This window comes from Ailuropoda melanoleuca, chromosome 5 (assembly GCF_002007445.2).
Source record: "Ailuropoda melanoleuca isolate Jingjing chromosome 5, ASM200744v2, whole genome shotgun sequence".
Classification (NCBI taxonomy): domain Eukaryota; kingdom Metazoa; phylum Chordata; class Mammalia; order Carnivora; family Ursidae; genus Ailuropoda; species Ailuropoda melanoleuca.
In genome coordinates, this window is record NC_048222.1 from 15242896 (window position 1) to 15270476 (window position 27581).

At 40.4% G+C, this 27581-nt stretch overlaps 1 protein-coding gene across 1 annotated transcript; it reads right to left on the minus strand.

Moving 5' to 3' along the window:
* Positions 1 to 291: 291 nt before the first annotated feature.
* SMIM13 (small integral membrane protein 13) lies at positions 292 to 27578 on the minus strand. The gene is made up of 2 exons (XM_002915910.4): positions 26954 to 27578; positions 292 to 4864 (listed from the first exon to the last, which is right to left on the minus strand). The coding sequence occupies exons 1-2, from the start codon at positions 27027 to 27029 to the stop codon at positions 4677 to 4679; spliced, it is 264 nt and encodes an 87-aa protein (XP_002915956.1). The 5' UTR covers positions 27030 to 27578; the 3' UTR covers positions 292 to 4676.
* Positions 27579 to 27581: the final 3 nt, after the last annotated feature.

A 27581-nucleotide genomic window follows, 5' to 3' on the forward strand; every position in this document is an offset into this window, starting at 1 on the left:
TGGTAAACCCAGTATCAGAACAATCTTGAGGGTGTTGGATAAAGTATGAGAAGAAAACCAAAGGCCACACATGGTCAAAGCAATTTAGCTCTAATGCTGTATGTCCTTTGGGTTCTAAGTCAATTACTTCCATGGCACTAGGAATACTACTGCTGTCTTAATTCTTCTAGATCCTTAGAGTGTGAAAAATATGGTAAAGGGTGGACCACTGGTAAAAATGACTGCTTTCAACATCCCTCATGCCCTGGGTACCTTTCATACTACTGTACGTCATCAAGAACACATACCAAGTTTTTGTTTCATCTTAATTTATTCTGTGCAGTTTAAAGTGAAAGTTAAAACATCAAACCACACTTTAGGTACAGTATTGACCAGTTTTGAAACAAAAACAGTGAATGATCATTTACACACATTCCTTAACTCTACATTTACATTTTGTTATACAAGGTACTATTAACGCACACAATTCTAATTCCTTAGAGCCCTATTTGTCAAGCAGCAGGGTGACAATGCATCGTAGCACAGCACAGAATGTTTCCATTAAGAAACCACAGCAGCAGTATTTGGTGAATGGTTATGCACAGAATTACCCTGGAGGGTAATGTTAAATGCTGGTCCTAAGACAGGCAGCACACATTAACAAATGGAAAATGTAACTTTTATTAATATAAGATAAAATTATATTCTTCATGCTTTAAAAGCTATAGGATACTTAAAAGCAGACCATACAAGGTGCTTTAATTCTAGACTCCGTAACAAAATACTATTCCATTAGTTGCTTGAAAGTCTATAACTTGGGGCGCCTGGGTGGCACAGCGGTTAAGCGTCTGCCTTCAGCTCAGGGCGTGATCCTGGCGTTCCGGGATCGAGCCCCCACATCAGGCTCCTCCGCTATGAGCCTGCTTTCCTCTCCCACTCCCCCTGCTTGTGTTCCCTCTCTCGCTGGCTGTCTCTATCTCTGTCCAATAAATAAAGTCTTAAAAAAAAAAATCTGACTTTCTCTAAAAAAAAAAAAAAAGAAAGTCTATAACTTTTGAGTACTGCTCATTGGCTTTTTAAAGTCAACTTCAAATATAAAAGCACTTGAAGTTTACCAGTTGAAGATCTAAAGTTACACTGGCTACATGTTGTATTAAAACATACCTTGTAAGAAAGACAGACTTTAAAAAATACTGCATTGTTGACTTAGAATAATTTCAAAATAGGTTGCTCCTAAAAATAAAAATGCACTACCTTCAAATCTTTCAACACATTTTGGTTTAAAATAACATTTTGTGAAGCCATTAATATGGTTCACCCACCTTCCGGCAAATATATTTCCACCTTTCAGCAAAATAACAGTTGGAAGTGGTTTTTAAACCTAGTATCTAAAGAAATGGGTCAGCACGTATGTGAATTAGCTATTCACCAAAAACAATGTACTTAATGTTTCCACCATGAAAACAACACTACAAAATCCATTGGATGAATTCTATTTTTAGCTTAACGTATGTATGAAAAACCTCACTTCACAGCGCCACACTAATATTTAGCGGGTGTGTTGATGTTGCTGTTTTGGCGTTTAAATCAGAGCGATGCAAACCAGTACATTTGATACAGGCAATTTTCACAGAAGTTTGAGAGGCAAAAGAGATGCGGGAATGGTAAATCGGTAAGGAAATGAAACAACCCTGTTAGAATTTATCCTCTACAGGTGGCACAGCTGATCACCGTCGCTATCTGCAAGCATTCAAACAAGACGGACACTTGCATGTGCTCTTAACGCCCAGCACCTTCTAAACTTCACAATTAACCCCCACAGGCGGGCCAGTCTCTCGCTGAGAAACTGAAGAGGTACTTGGGAAGTTCTGGTTGAGTGCAGCTACGAAAGCCCTAAAATGGGAAAAGGAACACAAGCACTATACCACACAAATAATTGTGTTAGTAGTCTCTTGCCTTTCTTAGTGGCCTTAGAAATACGTACTATGTCAAGTGTTATCGGGGGGAAAGAAGTCCAACAAAACACAAGCTTTAAACAAAGGGACTAGTTTGTAGAATTTTCATATTGGCACCAGTGATTTTTTCACTCTCCAAGGAGTTATAATATGGTAGGGCGTGAGCGATTAACATGCTTCTGGATATATTTCCCAAATAAGTTAAATAGAACATTTCCTTAAATTCTACTACAAAAAGACATCCTTGAAGCCTAAATGTTAATAAATAATACCAACACATACACCCTTCCATAGATTCGTTTGTAGTAACTTGTGGATGACCCTTGCAGGTTGTGTGGGGTTCCAAGAGCCATCATTCCTTAATAGTGAAACAGCCTAGAAGCTCACTGGTTATTTAAGGTTTGTCAACAACCATTATTATCTAAACCTAAGGTATTCACTATAAAACAGAATCCACAGCTCAAAGTATTAGACTATGAAAGATCTAATGAAATATCCTCCTGGTACCAAGAAGCTTTTAAGAATTAATTTTTCTAACTGACCACTGTTTTAATTTGAGATCCAGCTAGTATGAAGCACTAACATGAATGTTTGAAACATGTGTCATTGTTCTGTGAATCCCTATAGTCCCAGAATAATAGAAAAATGCATCCAGTAAGGAATTGACAGAAAGATTATGCCGCACTCTCAGCGGCTGGGGATCTTCCCCAGCAGATGTTTCAAACTAAGCACACACTCTAGAAATTCCCTTTCAGTATATCCAAAGGACTAGTGACAGCAGAGGCATACCTCAGGAATGCAAGTGGACTGTTGACAAAACCATCAGCACGGAGCATGAGGTATCGTAGTTACACACCGTCATAACACAGAGGTGATATTCTGTGACTAGTCCTTGAGAAAAACAGGTAAACACACAAATAAAGGAACTTGGATTCATCAAAGAAACCGGCTTTGCAATTCCCTCTTGTACAGAGCAGGTAACACTAAACAGGAAGGGTCTCTGATCTGTATCTCTCTTCCCCGGGGAACACTGGGTCCAAAGTTCAGTGAAGACAAACATGGGTACCCAGCAAGTTATGTTCCAGTGAAGCGGACACTGTCACCCACTCTGTTTTATCCTCGGTACCCAGGACCTCTGAGGTCTTGTCACTGAATTGTCTGTGAGGTACTTTCTCCACAACACATGCCTTGAGCGTGAAGCCCTCCCATACAAAGGGACAACTAATCTTCCTGAAGTGGAAGACCGTTCTTAGACTCCTAAGTCACTACTCTAAAATCTTGAGGACGTTGCAACAAAAAAAAAAAAAGAGGTATCTCATATAGAATAATTATTTGAACAGTATTATAAGAGTCAGGATTAAGTACCCCAATAAATAATGGCTACCCTACAAGGAAAAATAAATTTACCAACTATTTTTTATCTAAGATACCATCAATTGTAAGATGCACCCTACACATCACTAAGAAAAAAACACGGGCAATTAAACTGACACAATGCTTTCATATCGTGTAGAATGTTTATTTTGCTTTTATTGAAATGGTTTTTAGAGTTAAGCAGATTTTTAACACATCAGCCTTGTGGATCCTGAAAGCAAGCATATGAAATAACCGGTTAGTTTATAACTATAACCTCATATTCTGAGTCCGACTCCTCTGAATCACTTCTCAAGTCACAGCCACCGATGCCCACGTTCTTGCACACACCAGCACCCTTGGTGTCGTCAAGAGCACTGGCGAGGCGGCGTTTCTGGAAAGAGTGCTGCACCGGCGTCTTCTGTTTAATGTCGGCAGAAAGTTTTGAGCAGAACGACGTTTGACACCTTAAAGACAACCCTGCTCGGCGCATGAATCGATCACACCAGCCTCTCGTCGCTTTGAATTTTGTTTCATCTATTCCCAGGGATTTGGCGATTTCTCCTGCCTTCAATCGCATTGCTTGGCGCGTGACAGGCAGGCCTTTTGCACGCATCTCACTAACAAAACATAGTACAGCTTCATCCACTTGTGGGTATCTTCCTTTCTTAGGTCCCGTAAAGCATTTTGTTGTTGCTTTACAAGAAAATATGGAACGGCGGTCACTCCTCCAGCGCCGGATATTTGCTTCGCTAATGCCGAACGTACGCCCCGCCGCTCTGTTTCCATGCTTCTCTGCGTACACAATCACTTTTCGTTTCAGTGCTGAATCGTAGTGCAATCTTTTTGAAGACATCTTTAAATGCCAATTAAACCTGACACATTTGGTACTGACAATACAGTGATGACGCTGTGACAAGCTGTTAGTAAGTTCACACACGCACAGGCTGGGAGAATGAAATCGTGACCCTCTTCTGGTTCACAGTAATCATGAGCTATATCCCAATTTCGGACAAGGTAAAATGTGAAAACAAAAACAAAAATACAACATACATTACAGAATTAATAAAATATGGTTTTTCAAGCCTGTAATGTTTACAAGATTCACACCAGTGCAAGGAAATAAGCCCGGGAGCCAAAGAGTAAGTACGTAAGTAGAAAGCTAGTGAGGCAAAAGACTATCTTTAAGATGAAATCTGCAATGGGCTGATTTGGTTTTAATTCCCTTTATTTTCATATGGCTTACATATAAATCTTTTTCTTTTAATTGGACTTAAAATCCAAGTAAAAATGTTCTTCAATCTTTTACCAAACTGCAAAGCCAGGTCATTAAAGACAGAGGCTCCCCGCTGCCTTCCATCATTCACTAGTACAGGACCACGGTGAGGGTCAGTGGCCTTCATCAGCAGGTGCCCTCCTTTGCCGAGCAGATCTGATCCTGTGTGAAGATGACGAAGTGTCTTCTTCGGTCTCAGAGCCTGACGGCTCATGATCTCCCTCCTGAGATCCTGTGTCTCCCACCAGTTCCCGCAGAAACTTGAATTTTGATAAAAAAAGATGCCATACAAAATACCAACCTAAAGAAACAAAAACAGTAAGAAAAATTATTACACACAATATTATCAATTGAGAACATTCTAGTTAATTGTGTATGTGTCAGGGGTATATTACAGAAACAGTATTATTAATATCAATATATGTGATTACGAATATATATTTATATAACAAACATTAATCATTTACTATGGACAGGTACAAGAGGAAACTCTGACATTATATAAGGATGGCATGAAGTTTCTGCCTTCATGGAATTTAGAATCCAAGCGTGGTCTATCTACATTAAAATTATGATGACATGATATCTAGGTCAAAGTGTTTATTATAGTAAAATCAAATTTCTGAGAGCACTTTACTGGGGAAAAAAGACGATACTTTGCATTTCCTTGGGACAGTCATGTCTCAATGCTAATACTTACTAAAAGCAAGTCTGCTCTAACTGCATTGTGAAACCATTAAATGACAGGGGTCAACTGCACTTCACTGAGAACTTCTGTCAGAGTCAAGCTATTTGTAAGTTTCTAGAAATAATACATTTTCTTTATTTACATGATGAAAGAATAAAGTCAGAGCACCACTATCTGAAGTTCAAGATTTTTAAAAACACAGTATATTTTCATGTCAAAGTCATTAAAAAGTCTGAACAACTCTCCTTAAAATAAAAATTACTAACCATGTTTGGTTTATTTTTGCAAGGAGTTTGAAGTTCACCACATTTTAGATGCCCACGAATAAGGATCAATCAATAAAATGAGTACACAGGATAAAACCTCTGAACCCATGACTAGCTGCTCTGAAATCTTAAGCACGTGTTCAAACAAACAAAAGTAACCACTGTAACAAGGTTTTCCATGCTAGTGTGTTTTACTGATGCCTTCTGTTCTAAACTCTCTAGTAGAAAAGCAATGGACCATAGCATGTTCTGATGAGTAGCAGTTTATGAAGACAAAATTCAAGCAGTTTTTCTACCCCAGCATTACACCAGGTCAACATAAATGACCCACTTAAGGAAGTTTCTAATTCTACTTGTTTCTTTCTTGCAGTCTCTGAAGAAAAAAAAAAGAAAAGAAAAAAGATCAACATAAGCTCCTCAGTATTATTAAAAGACTAACTTTAGGGGTTTAACCCTATTTCTCAAGGGTTTGCTTTCCCTAAAGCTTGAGCATTGAATGCTACCTGAACCACGCCACAAATGTATTTTGGTCAACTGTGTGAGTAAAGCACTTACCTTCCTAAAATAGTATTTTCATAATATTTCAAATTAGCTCTCTTGTCTTCACCTAAAATTCTTTGTTAAGAGTGAGCACAGCGAATTAGCAGAAAGAACTCTGGAAGAGTCAGGAGCCCCAGTTCTGAGAGAACATTCACAAAGCTACTGTGGGAACTAAATGAGATCTACAGGGCTCAGGGGTCTGGCACTGAGCAAGCATTTGTAAGCTGTGGGGGGGTCCCTGGGCAGTGGGATCTGAGGTGGCTTCTATTTTGTTAACTATCTTTTCTTTTAATTGAGCTACAATTCACATAGCATAAGATTTGCTTTTTGAAGTATACAATTCAGTGGTTTTTAGTATAGTTACAAGGCTGTGCAACCATCATCATGATCAAAGCCCAGAACATTTTCATCATCCCCAAAAGAAACCCCATATCCATCAATGGTCATTCCCCATTTCCTCCTCCCCCACCCCTGGCAACCAGTAATCAACCTTTTGTCTCTAAGGATTTGTCTATTCTGAACATTTCATATCAGTGGACTCACAGTATGTAGTCTTCTGGGTCCGGCTGCTTCCACTGACCTATACTTTCAAGGTTCATCATCCATGTTGTTACAGGTATCACTTTATTCCCTTTTTACCACGGAATAATATTCCATTGCACGGATACATCACATCTGGTTTAACCATTCAGCAATGAATGGCCATTTGGGTAGCTTCTACTTTGGGGCTGGTATAAAAGGAACAGTTTCTGCTTTTTGGCTGCAATGACCATTTGTGTACAAGTTTTTGCAGATATTTTCATTTCTCTTGGGTATGTATCTAGTAGGAGTCCAACTGCTGGGTCACGGGGTAACTTTATGCTTAACCATTTGTGAAGCTGCTAAACTGTTTCCCAAAGCAGCTGCACCACTTTACACCCCAAATTTGGAGATGCATGAGTCTCCAAATTCTCACCAAGACTTTCCATTGTCCACCCTTCCCATGACAGTCATCCTAGTGGGGGCAGCACTCTGGCTTTTACTCGCATTTCCCTCAGGACTAAAGACGTTGAGCATCTTTTCACTTACATATCTTCTCTGGAGAAACATCTATTCGATTCCTTTGCCCATTTTTTAAATCAGGTTGTCTTTTTATATTGAGTTGTAAGAGTTTTTTATATATTCTTGATACTAGACCTTTATTAGATATATGATTTCCAAAGATTTCCTTCCACTCTGGGTTGTTTTTTCTCGGTCTTGATAATGTTATTTGAAGTACAAATGTTTTTAATTATGATGACACCTAATTTATCTTTTTTTTCCTGTAATGAAATCCAACTTATCGATTTTTTCTTGGGATGCTTGTACTTTTGGTGTCATATCATATCTAGGAAACCAATGACTAACCCAAGGTCACGACGAAGATTTACACCTATGTATTCTTCTAAGGGTTTTAGTTCTAGCTCTTACATTTAGGTCTGATCTATTTTAGTTAATTTTGGTACGAGAGAGAGATTCAAATTAATTCTTCTGCATGTGGTTATCAAGCTGTTCCAGAGCATTTGTTGAAAAGGCTGTTCTTCTCCCCATTAAATTGTCTTGACACCTTTGTCAAAAATCAAATGACCATAAATTGATCTATAGTATCGTATGCCAGCACCACACCATCTTGATTACAGGAGCTTTGTGCAGAGTTTTGAAGCTGAGGGGCCCCTGGGCGGCTCAGTCAGTTAACTGTCTGCCTTTAGCTCAGGTCATGATCTTGTCGTCTTGGGTTCAAGCCCCACGTGACACATTGGGCTCTGCTTCTCCTTCTCCCTCCGCCTCTCCCCTGACTTGCATTCTCTCTTGCACTCTCTCAAATAAATAAATAAAATCTTTAAAAAAAAAAAAAGTTTTAAAGTCTACCATCTTTGTTCTTTTCAAGACTGTTTTGGCTGTTCTGAGTCCCTTGAGAATTTCCATGTAAATTTTAGAATTACACTGTTGATTTCTGCCAAAAAGGCAGTGAGAATTTTGATAGGGATTACACTGAATCTGCAGATTAATGTGGGGGCCCTACATTGTTTTTTTTTTTTTTAAATACTTCCCTGTACTTACAAGATTTTTCCAGAACAAACATGGCTTTGATAAATTAAAAAAATCAAGAAAAACAAGTCAGAAACTAGTAAGTAAATCATGAATATGCTATAAACTTACATTGTTTTAAATATGCCAATGCCACTAATTGCCCTAAATTATTAAAGCCAGTTGATTTCAACAAATAGTAAGGAAAACCCTTAACTCTTAGGTTAGTTTTGACTATCAAAGATGAGTCTCGACCTCACAAAGAATAAAAAGACTCCAACAGTGGCTACAAAGTGTAAAATGACCATAAAGAAAAGTAGGAGAATATAAAGTCTTTTGACTAAACAGAGACTATGGTGAAGGGCTGGCATGACCGGAGTCCCACCATAAAATACCAGAAATCTACACAATAAGGAACTAAGGACAGCTGTTGCAGTCAGTCTGGGAAGGTACAAAAGCATTCAGCTAGATCAAACTCCCTCTTTCAAACTTAATGAAACGAACCTCACCCCAAAAATTTTAATCACTGCCAACAACCTATGCAAGGGATTCCATTTCAAATCAAAATTCAGAATGTGGTTGCCAGTGAGATGCTTGAGTTCAGAGCAATTAAGTTATGGCTACTATTACCTCCACACTCCACACGGCCTCCCCACCCACACAGCTAAACCACTCCATTTCACACCCCTAATTTGTATGCCCCAACCTGGGATAAGAAAACTTTAAAAGTATGCTAATTTTTCCCTATTCTGTCTGGGTGTTAAGATATGCAAGGGTTGGGAGTGGAAGGGGAGCACGTGGGCAGTGACACAGCTTCCCACAAAACATCATGAAGTAGAGAACTCTCCTGATTTAGATATGGAGTTCATCTGCTGGGCAGCCAAAAAGAACAAACATTCACCGTGCTTGTTTTCTACAGACTACTGTAATGACAGGGTGGGAATGCAAAGCTAAAAGATAAATTGTAGCGTTGATAAGAACTGCAGTGGTATTTACTAAACTGAGGGAAGTTCAATAAGTTGTTCTCCAAGTAAAATGACTTAAGTTCTAACAGAACTATAATTTTTCAGAGACAGATGGCAGAAGGAAGTGGGGGAAGGGAGTTTCCGTATCACAGTACCTACAGTTAGTAAGAGCTCATGCTTCTACAAAGAGTATTATTAGTCTAAACAAAGGATGATTCTAAAAACCCCAGGCAGTTTGATTAAAAAAAAAAAAAAGTTATACACACGATCATTTTAGAAAAAGAACCATTATCAAAACCCCAATAAGTATATACCAAGGAAAGCATGACGTAGCAAAGAAACTAAGAGAAGTACTACTACAGTGCCAGATAAAGCTGCTAATAAGACAGTTACGATGTAATTACATTCTTTAACTTTGGGCCAGGTACCACAAGGAAATGCTTTGCACGTATCATTTAATGGCCAAACCGTCACTCAATTAAACTGAACTATCCATCCACATACTTCTGGTAGCTGATTAATGGGGCCCTGCTCTATTCATCAATAGTATTTTACTTATACTGGTCTTATGATAAAAAGCAAAGTACAAAGTCATATAATAGTTCATCTCCTCTTATTTTAATAAAGCAGTTTTTAGTTCAAGTCACAGAAACCTTATCTTCACCAAAAAGAGGGAATTTATTGTTAGCTTACAGGAAAGTAAGCTTACAGAATGCATGGGAAGAAGCAGGTTGCTGGGGACAGAACTAGGAGAAGGCTCTTGTGAACTGATGTCATTCTCACAGCATTACTCGTTTCTCTCTACACACTTGCTTCACTTTCTTCTCGACTTCCCTTGCACATAGCTGCTTCTTCCCAGGTCTATGAAAGCCTTCTCAGTTCATAACTTCAAAAACCATCCCCCCAAAAAACCCACCCCAGATCTCTATCCAACTTGGGTCAAATGTCAGCCCCACGACCAGTGGCAGCACGCATTAGCTGGGCAGGTACCGTGGGCATGGCTATAGCACTTTCCCCGGAGAGTTAAGAGTGTGATCTTAGAGATTGCAGGGGAGTGGACAGAATAGCCTAGAGAAAGAATCCAGGAAAGCTGTCTCTCTACTCTTTTTTTTAGAAACAGAGTCGTGGAGGATGGTCCCCACTAATGAGTCACTCAGAAACAAAACATCCCTGAGCTAGGCAGGCAATTCTTTTGTTGGATAAAGTCCAAACAAATCTTCAATCTTCCTGCCTGATTCCTTCCAAATCGCAACACAGTGTAACCTTTAGTGAATGTCCACACAGCAAGAGGTCATCAACCTCTTGAACTAAGGAACTACTTACGGTGGGGGTGAGGTGAGATTAGATGAGGCTGGGAGTCATAGCCTCCCTTTTAGGGAAAAGAACACAAGTAAATATAAGGCCAGTTCAAAAGCATTTATTATCCACTGGAATGACCCTAGTTAGAGATATGTGATTACCACGTTATAGCCATTCACAACAAAATCACTCCCAACTGGCTACTCATCATACTCTGCTAGGAAGCGTTGAGAAGCATAACTCTGACTTCCCATATGACTAGACCAGCGCAATTTGGACTCTGGGCCCTAGTGTATGTACGTATCTTTGTGGGGCAGTGGGATGAGAGGAAGACTGATCCCTAAAAAGGCTACCTTTTACTGAAAAGGACTTACCCCTGTACCCTGCATGCCTACAGCCAACAAGAACTCTTCTGGAAGTATAGCTCATACAATTCCTCCCAATGAGACCAGACAGGAAGACACCACAAACTGCTTAGTTTACCTTTCTGTATGGGATGTGTGTCTCATACCTTGTCCTGGGATTTAATAAGAGAGAAAAGGGAGGGAGGAACGGAGAGAAGTGGGGGGAGGAGAACTGTCCACAATTATATGTATATAGAATCAGAAATTTGCACCAATTGCTGAAACCAGTACTGCAGTTTTTCACAGTTTAAAAGGAAGCATGTGCTTTGCTCCAGTCTCACATGGTAAGCACTGTACGTCAGAAAAACTGGCTGGCAACAGAGGGTGTATATCTGGGATAAGCAAAGGAGCACTCATTCGTGTGTGCCAGTAACTTAGCATTAGTTCAAAGGATAAATTTCATGAAACACACTGTACATTGTTTTTCTCTGCAAGATAAAGGTGCTGGCAGCAGAAGGGTAGTGACAGCAGATGAACCTGAGAGATGAACCAACACCATCAACACACCACAACCCCAAGGGACAGTTGTAATTATAGAGTTCTCAGTTTACAAAGTGCTTTTCTATTCAACAGCTCCTGTAATCCTCCGGATTGCCCTCTGAATTAATGAGACTAGATATCATTATCCCCAATTTCTAGATAAGAAAATAAAGGCTCAAAGTGACTCAACCATTGAAGAAGGCCATCGAGGCAAAGAGGGGGATGAATTTTAAAAGTGTATCAAATTTCTCAGATTTTCGTGGTCAAAGTATGGCTAAAACCCAAAACACTAATTAGAGAATGAGAATTTGACTTCACTACCCAAGATCTTTTCAGGTCAAAAACCCAGCTACAGTATAATCACAAATGTTTTTCTTTTTGGAATCATTCCAATGGAGTTACATAATCCCACCTTCATGAGGGCATCTAAGTGGTTAACTAATTGGCTCAAGACCAATCTCAAATTGTATAAAGCTCTTTTCCATTTTTAATCCTCTGATTTTTATTTTCCTCTGAAGGCAGCAAAGGCTCACTTCTAAGGTAATATATCGAAGGCCACAGACACACGCAGGCTACGTAAAAACAGAGCCATGCTCTTCCACCTCTTGCCACAATATTCCCTCTACTGCACACCACTTTCGTAATGACACACTGGGCAACACTAGATGATAAGCCCCTGGAGATACCATTACTAAATCAACATGATGTTGAACCGTAATACCTCCACATCCAAACAAATAGCACATTAATCCAACAAATAGTACATTTTTTATGTTGTCTTTTAAAACCTCTCTTTTCTATTTTCTTCTCTCTTTGGTAACCACAACATGCCCATAGATCCAAATATTACCTCTATGACAAATTATAACCACATTTTTCCTCCATACCTCCCACCTTTCTGGAACCCCAGGAAGGAAGCTCTGCTTGGTTGGCTCGAAGATATCTTTAAAAAGTATATACATCCTACAGCTCCTTCTTCTGACTTTCATATTTCTGTAATGGGTATTACATCCTCTCCCATCTCCCTGGTGAGAAACAGTTCCTTTTCAGCACATTGCCCCTCCTCTACTTTACCTCAGTGCTATAGATTCTTCCCCAGTAAGCCCTCTCCCATCTGTTTGCTTCTCTACATTCCCAATGCCATTCTATCTAGCCTAGATCAAATCGTTATTAACTGTCAATGGGATTATCAGCATAATGGCTGACAGCTCACACGCATGTTGGAGCCACACTGCTCGGCCGTGAATCCTAACCCAACAACTTACTTGCAGCTTGAGCCAGTTAACCTCTATGTGCCTCAGTTTCCTTTTGCAATAAATGGAGATAACAGGACCCACTCTCAAAGGGTGACACTAGTAATAAAATGAATACACATAACATGCTAAAGAGAATTCATGGCACATAATAAACACATATCAAACGTTACCCATTGTCACTGTCTCCTAGGTTCCAGTCCCTTCCTCTCATGGCAAACTCAACAGACACAAGGCTACTACCACCGTTACTAAGAATGTTAAGCATCGTTAATACATAATTTTTACACCTTTCCACTACACTATCTCTTCAGTGTAACACTGTATTGCGTGACTGCTCTACGACATCATACTCACTTCCATCCTTCATTGCGTTAATAATTGTCTCTCATTCCCCCCAAGACACAAGTTTCTGAAGACAAGGCAATGTATAGTTTATCAATGCCTTCCACTTTATTCCCTATGTCTTGAACAGTACCTGGCAGAGCAGACACTCAAATCAACCAACCCCCATGCTCTCAGCCCCTCAACACACAGAAAAAACTACCCATGAATTGAAGGGTATAATGACTTTCACCAATTAACCTATTTCAGAGCCCTGAAGATGCCTGCTACATAATGTAGTTATAAATGGAGAGAAGCGCTTTAAGACACTGAACAAACAGCCTTACCAACCAAGCTGACCTGATACATACAGTACATTCTATACAATAACTAGAGAAGAATCATTCTTTTCAAGTGTATATAGAACATTCACCAAAGTACACCATTAATCGGTCTCATTAACTTTAAGGGTAAACACTCTTAAATTCTATTATACAAAATATATTTTCTGACCATAATAAAATTAAACTAGAAATTGATGACAAAATGGTATTTGGGGAAAAACTTCAAATATTCCACGTTTAAACAACATACTCCTAAATAATCCATTCCAAAGAGAAATCACAAGTGAAACTAAAACATAGTTTGAACTGAATCATTTTTTTTTAGTTTAGTTTAAATTCAAGTTAGTCGAGATATAGTGTATAGTGTTGATTTCAGGAACAGAATTTAGCAATTCCATGTAACACCCAGTTTTCACAAGTGCCCTCTTCAATGCCCATCATCTACTTAGCCCAAACCCCCATCCACACCTCCCCCTGAATAATTTTTTTTTAGATCAAAAGCAATACCCGTGACTTCTGGCATAGCCATGACAGCTAACACTACCACTAACCCATCACAGCCTCTGCCTCTAGAGCTTGTGGACAAATGTATAGGATGAAGAATTCACATTGTGATATAAAATGATAAAGAAATTGTTGGCACACTTTTGGGATATGATGACTTTGTCAATAGGGTATTGGAGGACGTCACTAAGTTTGAAATCACACCAGAAGGAAGAAGGATCACTAAATTAGATAAAATTTTGCTAAATGGAAATAATGTAACATGCTGGTTCCTGGAAGGGTCCTGAAGAATGAATGGATTTCCTTGACTTACTGTTTTGTCCTACACTAACAAAATAGAAAATTTTTTTTAACCTTTTAATATTTGGATTCTGTAAAGCTAAGTTTCCTGTTAAAGGGAAATATTTTGAAGATGCATTGTAAATGCCATTTTTGTAAATTAATCATTATCTTGGAAAAAGAAGTTTGTTCTTTGAAGACTACAACAAAAATGATTTTGGTTAAAAAAAGCAATACCTGCAAAGAAATTTATTAACTATTTTTTTCAAAAAAAAAAAGGCCTAAAATCAATAGTCGAAGCTTCCACCATGAGAAACTAGAAAAGTACAAATTAAACTCAAAATAAGAGAAGAAAATAAAGATAAAAGCATAAAGCTATTAAATAGAATATGGACGAATAATAAAGGGGGGGAAAAAAACAATGAAACCAAAGTTGATTCTTCAAAATGATCAAAATGTATAAACCTTCAGCCAAACTGATCATGTAAAAAAAAAAAAAGAGAGAGACACACAAATAAGAAATGAAAGAGAAGACATCACCATAGAGCCTACAGATATTAAAAGGATAATGAGAATATTATTAACTTTATTCTTGTAAATAAATCAATTCAGATTAGAGTGCTTGAAGAGCACAAACTATGAAAGTTCACAAAAGAAAAAACATAACTAGAATAGCCCAATATCTAGCAAAGAAACGGAATTTGTAGTTAAAACCTTCCCCAAAAGAAAAGTCCTGCCCCAGATTAATTCTACTGAACACTTAAGAAAGCATACAAACTGTGGCAGATACAGCTTAGTAACCTCAGTGAGTCAAGCCATGTCTAACTCTTGTATGACCTGTCCCCTTGAGTGTGGACGGAACCTGTGATCTACTTCCAACCAACAGAATACAGCAAGGGTGATGGGATAAGTTATACGATAAAGGTAAAAGGATTCTGCAGATACAATTAAGGTCTCCATCAGCTGATTCTGAGTTACCGAAAAGGGAAATTATCATAAGCAGACCCAACTCCATTAAGTGTAAATCTTTAAAAGAGAGACTAGGACCTTCCTTAGTATCACAAAGATTCTCCTGCTGACTTAAAGAAGCAAGCCACTCTAAGTCCCGTAAGACTGTAAGTCCTACAGTCTCCAGGAACTGAATTCTGCCAGCTAAAGCCACACCCAGACTCCTAACCTGGAGAAACTGTGAGCTAATAATTTGTATGCTGTTGTGAGCTGTTAAGTTTGTGGTAGTCTGTTATGCAGCAGTAGAAATCCAATATCCTAATTCTAAGCAAAAACTTCCAAGAAATAAAAGAGGAACACTGCCCAACTCACTTTTGATGAGCTCTTGGATGACCCTTATGGCAAAACCAGACAAAGACATTTAAGAAAGCTACTAATATTCCTCATGAATGTAAACGGGAAAACCTTAAATATTTAATAAATCAAATCCTGCAAAAAGGATAACCCATCAATATATAAAAAGGGTGTATCTGAGGAATGTGGGGTTGTTTTAACATTCAAAACAATGTAATACACCATATAAACATACTTAAAGAAAAATACCATGATCATCTCAATGCAGAAAAAGCATCTGAAAGGAAATCCAATATCCATCGCTCATTTTTTAAAAAATTTCAAAGTAGGAATAGAAGGAAACTTTTCTTTTCCGGCCTAAAAAAAGTATCTACAAACTACAGCTAATATTAAACTTAACAGTGCATTTGTCTGCTGGCTAAAATTAAGACGTTGCACGCACTGCTCAAGTCACACAACTTGTAAGTGGCAGTGCTGGTAGTCTGTAAAGCTAGATCAGCCAGAGTCCAACTGGTCACTAACTCCCTGACCTTGTTTGGCACAGCAGGCACCCAGGACTGGCACTAGACAAGGCCTGCAAATTTCAGTCTGTCCATGGTCTGTTAAGCCAGGCTGAACTAGGGAGCACAGCCAAGCCAACCCCCAGAGAAGGGAGAATCTGTACATCAAGACAACTACTTCTCTCTCATGTAGGTCCACACTGATACTCTCCTGTGACCTAAAGACTTCAATCTCTTTAGACACAGGGGCAGGCAGAGCAGACAGAAGCGGCATCACTTTTGTTGGGTCAGGCTACAATCAGACGAACACCACTCCCAGCCCCTACACTGCTGCCCCCTTATTTCAAACTCTCCACCCTTAACACTAACCTACCTGGTTCCCTTGCTCCTAGCCTCCCACTCCTCACATTGTAGCTAAGACAGCCTACAAAACTAAGTCCCTGCCAAAGACTCTTAGCTCCCCATTGACTAATAGAAAGCATAAATTCTACAGGAGATGTGTATAAAATGCCACAGTCTGGGGGTGCTTCTTGCCTTCATCTATAACCTCACCTTAGCCAATTCTTCAAGGACTGAAAATTCATCCATTTGAATATTCATGGAACATTTACTATGTTCCATGTATCATCCTCACTGGAACATATATGCCCCCTAAGAAGAACTTAGGCAAAAATAAAGCATTGTAAGGCTAAAGGGGGCAGGTGTGTGGGAGGCTTGTGTCCTACAGAGAGGTCAGGGAGGCCTCAATGACAACTGAAATAACATTGACAAAGTTGCCTTTTACTGAGACAGAGAAGGCTCCAAGACCAAGAATGTGGCTTTAGGGGCCCTGGGTGGCTCAGCTGTTAAGCGTCTGCCTTTGGCTCAGGTCATGATGCCAGGGTCCTGGGATGGAGCCCTGCATCAGGCTCCCTCCCCATGGGAAGCCTGCTTCTCCCTCTCACACTCCCCTTGTTTGTGTTCCCTCTCTGTCAAATAAATAAATAAAATCTTAAAAAAAAAAAGAATGTGGCTTTAGATATGCTTATTACACTCATTCTTCAAGAGTTGTTATAACCCCAACTCCAGGCCCTCTCCCTCCCTGGAGGTCAGGGGGTAGAGCTGAAACCTCCCATTCCCTAATCCTGTTTAGTATTTTCAGTGACTTAGCCCCTGCCCTCAAACCACCTAGGGAGCCCACGCTGAGACTTACTGAGCATAAATTCAGGCATGGTCTAAAGAGGCTTGCTATGGGGGCGCCTGGGTGGCACAGCGGTTAAGCATCTGCCTTCGGCTCAGGGCGTGATCCCGGTGCCCTGGGATCAAGCCCCACATCAGGCTCCTCTGCTATGAGCCTGCTTCTTCCTCTCCCACTCCCCCTGCTTGTGTTCCCTCTCTCGCTGGCTGTCTCTATCTCTGTCGAATAAATAAATAAAAAATCTTTAAAATAAATAAATAAATAAATAAATAAATAAATAGGCTTGCTATGAGAAACAGAAGATGCTACTATCACTCAGTAAATTTTAAGTTTGGGGGGCGCCTGGCTGGCGCAGTCGTTAAGTTAAGCGTCTGCCTTTGGCTCAGGGCGTGATCCTGGTGTTCTGGGATCGAGCCCCACATCAGGCTCCTCCACTAGGAGCCTGCTTCTTCCCCTCCCACTCCCCCTGCGTGTGTTCCCTCTCGCTGGCTGTCTCTCTCTGTCTAATTTCTCTTTGCCAGAGACCAGGGACAAAGACCAAATATAGTATTATCCCACTGACATGAACTCAGTACTTGATGATTGCTCCTGGAGCCAAGGGCAAAGAAAGTTTGTTTCTGTTTGAAAGAAAGGTAATTATATCATAAAAGCCATACACAAAAAGTCCACAGCGAGTATCATTCTCAAAGGAGAAAAACTGAGAGCTTTTCCTCTAAGATCAGGAATGACAGGGAGGCCCACTTTCACCACTGTTGTTCAACATAGTACTAGAAGTCCTAGCCTCGGCAATCAGACAACAAAAACAAATAAAAAGCATCAGAATCAACAAAGAAGTCAAACTCTCACTGTTCGCAGATGACATGATACTCTATGTGGAAAACCCAAAAGACTTCACCCCAAAATTGCTAGAACTCATACAGGAATTCAGCAAAGTGGCAATCAATGCACAGAAATCAGTTGCATTTCTATACACTAACAATGAGACAGAAGAAAGAGAAATTAAGGAGTTGATCCCATTTATAATTGCAAAGGATCTATACTCAGAAAACTATAGAACACTTATGAAAGAAATTGAGGAGGACACAAAGAAATGGAAAAACATTTCATGCTCATGGACTGGAAGAAAACTGTTAAATGTCTATGCTACTTAGAGCAATCTACGCATTCAAAGCAATCCCTATCAAAATACCATCAACTTTTTTCACACAGCTGGAACAAATAATCCTTAAATTTATATGGAACCAGGAAAGACCCCAAATAGCCAAAGGAATATTGAAAAAGAAAATCAAAGCCAGTAGCATTACAATTCCAGACTTCAAGCTATATTACAAAGCTGTCACCATCAAGACAGCAAGGTAACTAGCACAAAAACAGACACACAGATCAATGGAATAGAACAGAGTACCCAAAAATGGACCCTCAACTCTGTGGTCAACTAATCTTTGACAAAACAGGAAAGAATATCCAATAGAAAAGACAGTCTCTTCAACAAACGGTGTTTGAAAAACTGGACATGCAGAAGACTAAAACTGGACCATTTCCCTACACCATACCCAAAAATAGACTCAAAATGGATGAAAGACCTAAATGTGAGACAGGAATCATCAAAATCCTAGAGAACACAGGCAGCAACCTATGTGACCTCGGCCAGCAACTTCTTGCTAGACACGTCTCCAAAGCCAAGGCAAACAAAGACAAAAATGAACTATTAGGACTTCATCAAGATAAAAAGCTTTTGCACAGCAAGGGTAACAGTCAACTAAACCAAGACAATCAACAGAATGGGAGAAGATATTTGCAAATGTCTTATCAGATAGTGGGCTAGTGTCCAAAATCTATAAAGAACTTAACAACACTCAAAGAACAAATAATCCAATCAAGAAATTGGCAGAAAACATGAATAGACATTTCTCCAAAGACAGCCAAATGGCCAAGAGACACATGAAAAAGTGCTCAACATCACTCGGCATCAGGGAAATACAAATCAAAACCACAATGAGATACCACCTCACCTCAGTCAGAATGGCTAAAATTAACAAGACAGAAAACAAAAGATGTTGGCAAAGATGTGCAGAGAAAGGGGAACACTTACACTGTTGATGGGAATGCAACCTGGTGCAGCCACTCTAGAAAACAGTATGGAGGCTCCTTTTTCAAAAAGTTGAAAATAGAGCTACCCTATGACCCGACAATTGCACTACTGGGTATTTACCCCAAAGATACAAATGTAGTGCACTGAAGGGGCACCTGCACCCCACTGTTTATAGCAGCAAAGTCCACAAAAGCAAAACTATGGAAAGAGCCCAGAGGTGAATCAACAGGAATAACTGGGTGATGGACATTAAGGAGGGCACATGACGTAATGAGCACTGGGTATTATACAAGAGTGATGAATCCCTGAACTCTACCTCTGAAATTAGTAATACACTATGTGTTAATTAATTGAATTTAAATAAAATGATGGAAATTCATAAAAAAAAAAAGAAAGGTAATTACCAGGGAATGGATATACACACCCAACTTGATGAATTTTATGTAAAATACAGTATATCTACATTAGTAGACCTTTTCTTAGATTCTTACAAATTTGTTGTTGGAAGTAATGACTAATTTGTATCCTCTTCCAGGATTTGTGATTTAGTGGCAGAACCAGGTTTCCTTATCTTTGTATCTCAGGACCATGCTTATAAGAGATGCTCAAATGTTTGGGGGATGAATGGGTATATGACATATGGCCCAATAACTGGGAATGAACAAGAAGGTAAAATAATGCCCAAGATTTCGTGCATAAACTGTTAACAAGGAGTTGTTTTAGGTAAAGATTCTGAGGTCTATGAAACAAGAAAAAGGAGTAGAGTCATGTATGTGAAACTGGAGCTCAGAAGTGTAGGTTTTACTAAAGTTACCTTGTATAGTGTGTTCCCTATTGGAGTATAACATCCTCAAGAGCATGGATTACGCTTTGTTAATTTTTTGATACCATGATCACTGCCACAGCAGTGAACATGAGAGTTTGTTGAGTATATTTTGAGTAATATAAGGGTTATCAATCTTGAGACAACTTTGGTTTGTACACACTTAAGACTTATTTGTAATTTGTAATGGGAATTGAATAATTTGTACTGAGGAATCTTTCTTCATTCTTCCCTCAAATATATGAGGGCCTAGTACATGCCAGGCACTACTCTAAAATCCAAGGATAGAGCAGTGAACTAGCCAAACAAGGTCCCTGTCTCCATGGAGCTTATACTCTAATGGGGGAAAATCACATAAAATAGCTCATTTCAGAAAGGGCTAAGTGCTTAGAAAACCAAGGGTTGGTGAAATAGAGAGTAACTGGATGAGTTACCCTAGGTGGACCAGTCATATGAACAGCCAGAGGAAGACTGAGGGCAAAGGCCCTGGGGAAGAGTACAAGGTTGGCCTGTTGGTGGAACCATGAGAGTAGTGGGGAGGAGAATGGAGAGATGAGTGGAGAAGCAGGAGGGGTTCTATCACTCAGATCCTTGTAGCCGCAGTAAGGGATCTAGACTGTATTTCAAGGGAAATGGGAAGCTGCTGGAGGATAGGATTTAAGCAAGGAGTGACATTTTTAAAGAGTGGTAAATGATCTAGCAGAGCAAAGGAAACAAAAATCTGGATAGCAGGAAAAAGGGATAGAAATTGGAGCCAAAATTCAATCTAGAACTATGGAAAAGATCGGGACTTGGGGTGAGAAGAAGGAAGGATTAAGGAGGGAAGAAAAAAGGATTGGCTGAAAGTCTATTTACAAAACTGTCATGCAGGCAGCCAAGCTTGTAACACCCAAGCAGAAAATGAGAGGATTCTCCTCTGAAAAGATGGAATACCCACAGAGAAGAGATCTCAGATTACTAACAACTGGGGTTTCTTCTAGGGAAGAGGCCAACTCTGCCAGACGGACACTGAGAATTGATTACCATCTTTTACTTCTTCACCCTTAAATATGAATACAGAACAGAGCACTGGACGTTTGTAAAAATCTTCAATCACAAAGAGTCCAAAGCAAACAAACCATAGAAAATACATGGAAGAAACAAAGGCAATTGTGCAGGGAGAAGAAAAACTACAGTTTTTCTTATTGAAAACTATAGTTGGGGGTGCCTGGGTGGCACAGCGGATAAGCGTCTGCCTTCGGCTCAGGGCGTGATCCTGGCTTTATGGGATCGAGCCCCACATCGGGCTCCTCTGCTGTGAGCCTGCTTCTTCTTCTCCCACTCTCCCTGCTTGTGTTCCCTCTCTCGCTGGCTGTCTCTATCTCTGTCGAGTAAATAAATAAAATCTTTAAAAAAAAAAAAACTACAGTTGACCCTTAAACAACACAGGTTTGAACTGTGTGGGTCTGTTTACAGACAGAATTTTTTCAGTAAATATAGTATAGTATTATAAATGTATTTTCTCTTCCTTATGACTTTAACATTTTCTTTTCCACTTTATTGCAAAAATACAGTATATAATAGATATACAAAATATGTGTTAATTGACTATGTTCTCAATAAGGCTTCCAGTCAACAGGAGACTATTAGTAGTTAGGTTTTTAAGAAGTCAAAAGTTATCCACAGATTTTCAACTGTGTGGGGGTTGGCATCCCAACCCCCATGTTGTTGAAGGGTCTACTATATAGTGAATATGCTTATAGAGATAACATATTACAAAATACAAAACAGGTGCTGGCAAAACAATCAGAAAACAAGAAGGTTCTGAAATTTAAAAACTGAATAGAAACATAAAAGAAGATAAAACCCAAAACATATGCCAGAAGGGAGAGGAGAAATGATAGAAAATAGGAGATAAACAGGTAATACTAAAGAAATCAGCCCATGAGGTCCAACATCCAACTAACATTAGTTTTTTTTAATTGACAGGGCCCAGAAAAATGGAAGGAAGAGAAATATATCAAGACATATAATTATGATATTTCAGAATAACAATGATAGAAAAATCTACCAGAAAACATCTAGAAAGAGAAATTAAGTTACTTATAAAGGACAAACAGAAGGCATTTGATTTCTTAAAATCAGGCTTAGGAAAGCAGACATTTAGTGAAGTTATCATTTTTAAATTCTGGATGAAAATTATCTACCACTTGAAATTTACTCAAATTATCAATCAAGTATAAAGGTAGATTTTTCTAGAAACTTTGACATCAATAAAAGACATTTTGACATCAATGAAAGACATTTTCAGGCAGGCATTAGCTCAAAAAAATTATCTTTCATGCATTCTCCCTCAGAAAGCTACCAGAAAATGTGCTCCTGCAAAACAAGATTATGAACTAAGCAAGATGATGACATGAGATCCAGAAAACAGGGTCTACAGCAGAGAAAGTGAAGGGCAGGCCAAGAAGGAAGAAGAGCTCTAGGATTGCGTGGGGGAGTGGGGCCAGGCGATAACAACGGGCACATACAAAAAAGTAATACTAGGTAAATTAAAAAGGCAACTCTTAACTTCAAGAGAAATGAAGAACCACATAAAAAAGTAAGTGTAGTCATGTTATACTATTTGACCAGCAGGGACTACTTACACAGTTAAAATATAAATCTTGGGGCGCCTGGGCGGTACCGTAGGTTAAGCATTGGGATTCTCAATTTCGCCCAAGGTCATGTTCTCAGGGTTGTGAGATAGAGCCTCAGGTGGGGCTCCGAGCTGTGCATGGAGCCTGCTTAAGATTCTCTCTCTGCTGGGGCACCTGGGTGGCTCAATCGTTAAGCGTCTGCCTTCGGCTCAGGGCATGATCCCGCCCTTCTGGATCGAGCCCCGCATCAGGCTCCTCTGCTGGGAGCCTGCTTCTCCCTCTCCCACTCCCCCTGCTTGAGTTCCCTCTCTTGCTGGCTATCTCTCTCTCTGTCAAATAAATAAATAAAATCTTTAAAAGAAAAAAAAATAGATTCTCTCTCTGCACCCCCCTCAAAAAAAGTAAAATATAAATCTTGACTCTCAAATGAATCTAAAAGTTGTCATTACTAATGGCATGCAGGTAAAGAAGTGGGGACTCCACCATGGTTAATAATGTCTAAAGTTGCAAAATCAAGAACTAGCTATGAATAAAATATTTATGAATATGGAAGTAAATAACTAGGGGAAATAGTGGAGCAAAGGGCTAAAGAGAACTACTTTATGCCTCTAGTACTATTAACTTTTGAAACTTTCTTTTGTTAAAAACATTTGAGAAAACATGGTCTTAATACAAGATAGACTAGTATGTGAAAAGTGGATTATAAATGATGTGGCTTTGGCATATAGGTGAGGTTCGGTGGGGCGAGGTCTGGAGCGGTGGCCAAGAAAGAATTCTTGAAACTAAGATGTCCTTGATGCAAAAAGGTGGTTTAAGCACGGGGACAGGACCTGAGGGCAGACAGAGCTGCACTGGGGTTGTGAGGAGCAACTGATTACATACCATGGGGTTGGGGGGGTAAGGAAAAAGGGAGGTTTTCAAAAGAACTTTCATATGCTAAAGAGGACCTACAAGAAGATGCCAGAGGCCTTGCTTGTTAAGTTAAACTTGTTTTTTCCTCTAAAAAGGTATTAAGATAGTTGGGAGCTTCTTGGAAGAATGTCACACATGTCCCACCCAAAGGGGGGGGCAGGGAGGTTGCAGGGTGTCAGCTTATGCTTTGTCTTCAGCTAGCCTTCTGCTCCCTCATCATAAAGAAGAGGGGGTCAAAAGACACTAGTTAAGAAATCAGTGCAAGCCAAAGATGAAGACAGTGGTGGTGATCACAGATGTGGAAAAGAGAACATATTTCAGATTCCTTAAAGACATAAAACTGATCATACTTCCAGATAGAGCTGGTATTTGTAAAGGAAAAGGGATGGGATGAAAGGAAGTGCAAAACTAAAGATGACACCCACATCCTTGGCTGCTGGTAACATCTGAGACATGAAGCGGGCAAGGGAGAAAGAAAACAGGTGACAGAAATCAAGAGTTCTGTTTTAGGTATACTAAGTTTGAGATGCTTTTTAGATCTCCAAGTGGAGTTACCATGAAAAAAAGTTTGATGCATGAGCCTGGGGTGCAGGAGAAAAGTAAGAGCTGGAGCTGTCCATCTGAGTCATTAGTTACAGTAAATATTTACCTCTCTAGGGCTGGATCAGATACCATGGGGAGAGAACAGAAGGAAAGGGAATATAAATATATATTTGTATTATAATATGTTATAGAAATATAACAGAAAATAACTATCTCATGGAGTAAGGGCAAGTACTAGTCCATAAAATTTTTATTTCAGAGACAGAAAGCTGATAGCTAGATAGATGTATAAATAAACTGATATGTAATTTATATACTTATGAATGTACTGGGAATAATCTAAAATGTATTTCCTATCAAAGGCTGTGATCAAAAAAATGTTTAATAAGAAATTCTAGTGGGGGGCACCTGGGTGACTTAGTCGGTTAAGTGTCCAACTCTTGGTTTTGGCTCAGGTCATGATCTCAGGGTCGTGGGATCGAACCCCACGTTGGGCTCCATGGTCAGTGGAATCTGCTTCTCTCCCTCTCCATCTGCCCCTCCCCTCGCACTTTTCTTCTCTCTCCCTCTCTCTCCAATAAATAAGCAAACAAAAAAATTTTAAATTAATTAATAATAATTCTCATCTAAGGGATGAGAAGCCAGGAAAAGATAAGCAATTAGGCACAATGGTAGGAAGGACACTATGAAAATACAGTGTACAAAAGCCAAGAGAAATACTTCATAGAAGGACTGCTCACCTGTATAGAATGAGTATGAGAGGTTAAATATACTTAGAACTCAGTGAACATGGACTTGGTAATATGGAGGCCATTTGTTACTGACCTTGACAAAGGCCACTTCAGTGAATGGTAAAAGTGGAAAACATTTTAGCATGGATGAAAGGCAAGAAAGTACACCCAACAAATACACACGAGAGAAAGAAAACCTCCCAAGGAACCTGAAATTTGAAAGTCAGCATTCACTGAGTGAAAGAGCCAGTCAGTTCTACAATAAAGTAAGCGATGATGACAGGTTTCTAATCTCCAACTTGACTGTATCTGGATAGGGCCTTTAAGAGTTAATTAAGGTTAAAAGAATTCATAAGGGTGAGGCCCTAATCTAATATGACTGACACCCTTTTTAGAAAAGATTAGGGCACAGGCACACATAGAGAAAAGACCACATGAGGACACAGGGAGAAGACAGCCATCTTCAAGCCAAGGAGAGAGGCCTCAGAAGTAATCAACCCTGCTGACACCTTGATCTCGGACTTCTAGCCTCCAGAACTGTGGGGACATACGTTTCTGTTGTTTAATGTCTGTGGTATTTTGTTAAGGCATCCTTGCAAACTAATACAATGCTTGATATTCTCAAGTCTCAAGTCTAGTTGGATCTTTCCCTCCCCTCCCCAAGCTGTAGGCCCATCCTAGTCAAAACATGAAACTACTCCATCATTAGCTCTCCCAACAAAACAGTGCTTGAATTACTTTCCTCATAAAGCTATTAGTTCTGGACCATTCCAATCAAAATAAGATGTTCTTTTACTTACCACACCTCACCTCTCATTCCGTAATAATTTCTGAAACCAAAGGCAAGGCACTTTTAGAAAAATGAGTAAAATCAAAGTTAACTAGCTATGGGGAGCTGAGAGAACAAGTAAGATGTAAGTAGCAACGGGGAATTTCGATGCCCCAAAGGCAAGTTCGGCAAATATTCTATGCAAGGTTTTGTGTGGTCTACCCGCCACACACATCCCCACCTCCAAGCAGCTCGCATCTTCAAATTATAGAAGAAAGCATACTCTTTCCTCTTTCCTCACACGCAAACAAATCACACAGATCTGGTTTTGCTTACTTCCAGAATCTTACATATCTACAATTAGCCCCAAATCCTGCCATGACAAGCAGGAAACAGAGAAAGGCTTTTCAATTGTATTATCATCAGAAAAGAAACACTGTTAACTCTGGTTCCTTCCTATGGCAAGAAAACTAAAAATTTACATACAAGTATGTAAGTACAAATACATACAATAAAATACAAATGTAAATACAAATACATACATATATATTTGCATAAGTGCACACATATCTTCTCCAAACACAGCTGATACTGAGCATTTAGGACATTAACCACGAAATGAATAAGCCCTTGGTATTTATTTTTATTTCCGACAAATTATTGCAACGACCTGAACCATCAATATACTGGAATTTTGAAAAATGAAATTCACTCACACCTGATTCTCAATACTTCCCAAATTTTCACAATTGCTTTGCCACTTTTCTATGTAATCTGTGGTTATCAATTACTGTACATAAAGAAATCAAGAAAACCTAAAATTGCGTTATTACCCTGAGAAAAAAGTTTTACATCCTCCCAGCCAGAGAAAGAAAAAACAGCACAGCAAACAAAACAGCACCATTATTACAAAACCTAGAGTTAGGTTACCTGACCCTGGAAGTTTAATATAGCCGGTGTTTTTTAAGTTCTGCCTAGCCTCAACATTTCTGTCTCGAATTTAGTTTAAGCCTGAACTCGAAGTAAACAATTTGCGGAGTGCTTCATACCCAACTCTGTCCCTTCCCCTGATTAAAATGAAAGAAGGAAAACCTCTCACCATCATTAGGGTCAGAACCTCTGAAAAAAGAAAAGTAGTAACCAATCACTTCACCTTCGAATACAGGCCAAGGTTAAAATCTGGGCAGACAGTGGTTAAGAATGGCAATCGAGAGCGGACGCTGCGGCTGAAGCAGTATCTGGTTTAACCCCGAGTCAGGATGCCCAGCCCTGGATCCTTCTCCTTCCCTCTCCAGGATGCCGGCGGGCCTGTCCTGGGGCAGGAGCACGTCTCCCCTGACTGTCCTTAGAGCTAGACAGACAGCAGATGATTTTAAGAAACGCGTCCATCCACACCATTAAAAACAAAACAAAACAAACAACAACAACAACAACAACAAAAAAAAACCCAGACAAAACAAGCGAGCACCCAGAGTCGCCGCGGCGTGTGTAACACCGTGTGGAACTGCCCCGCGGCGGATGCCCCACTCACCGCACACCATCAGCAGCAGCACGATCAGCAGCGTGGTCACGAACACCAGCAGGGTCAGCCCGACGTTGTGCCACATCTTGGGGACAGGACGGGGGTCGGCGCCGAGCTGAGGAGCGGCGGGCGCGGGCGAGCGGAGGGCTCGTGCTGGGCTTCAGCGGCGGGCGCCGGGGGGCGACGGAGCGCCGGGGCGGCAAGGGGCGGCTGGCGCCCCCCTCGGCAGCGCCCCCAGGTGGCGGAGCGGGGCGGTGCGGGGGCGGGCACCGCGGCCGGCTCCCCCGGCCGACCCTCCGCTCCCCGGCCCGTGGAGCGCGCGGCAAGGCGCAACGCAGGGCGCCCCTAACCCCTCATCACTCCGGGGAGCCGGGGACGCGGCGCCCTGAGACCCCGGCGACAGCCGGATGTGCTTCCATGGCGGACGCCGCGCGCCCGTGGACAGGAGAGAGGGCGAGCACAGGGACGCGCGGCGGCCACACAGCCCTCGTCGCCGTCCGCCTTGGGGGATGGGGGTGGGAGGTGGGCGGTGGGGGGAGGCGTCCCCTCGGCCCGCAAGGACAGCAGCTAACGTCTCCCAGCAGCGGCCGCAGCAGCTTCTCGACCCCAGTCCCCTCCCCCGGCAGCAGCTTAGCAC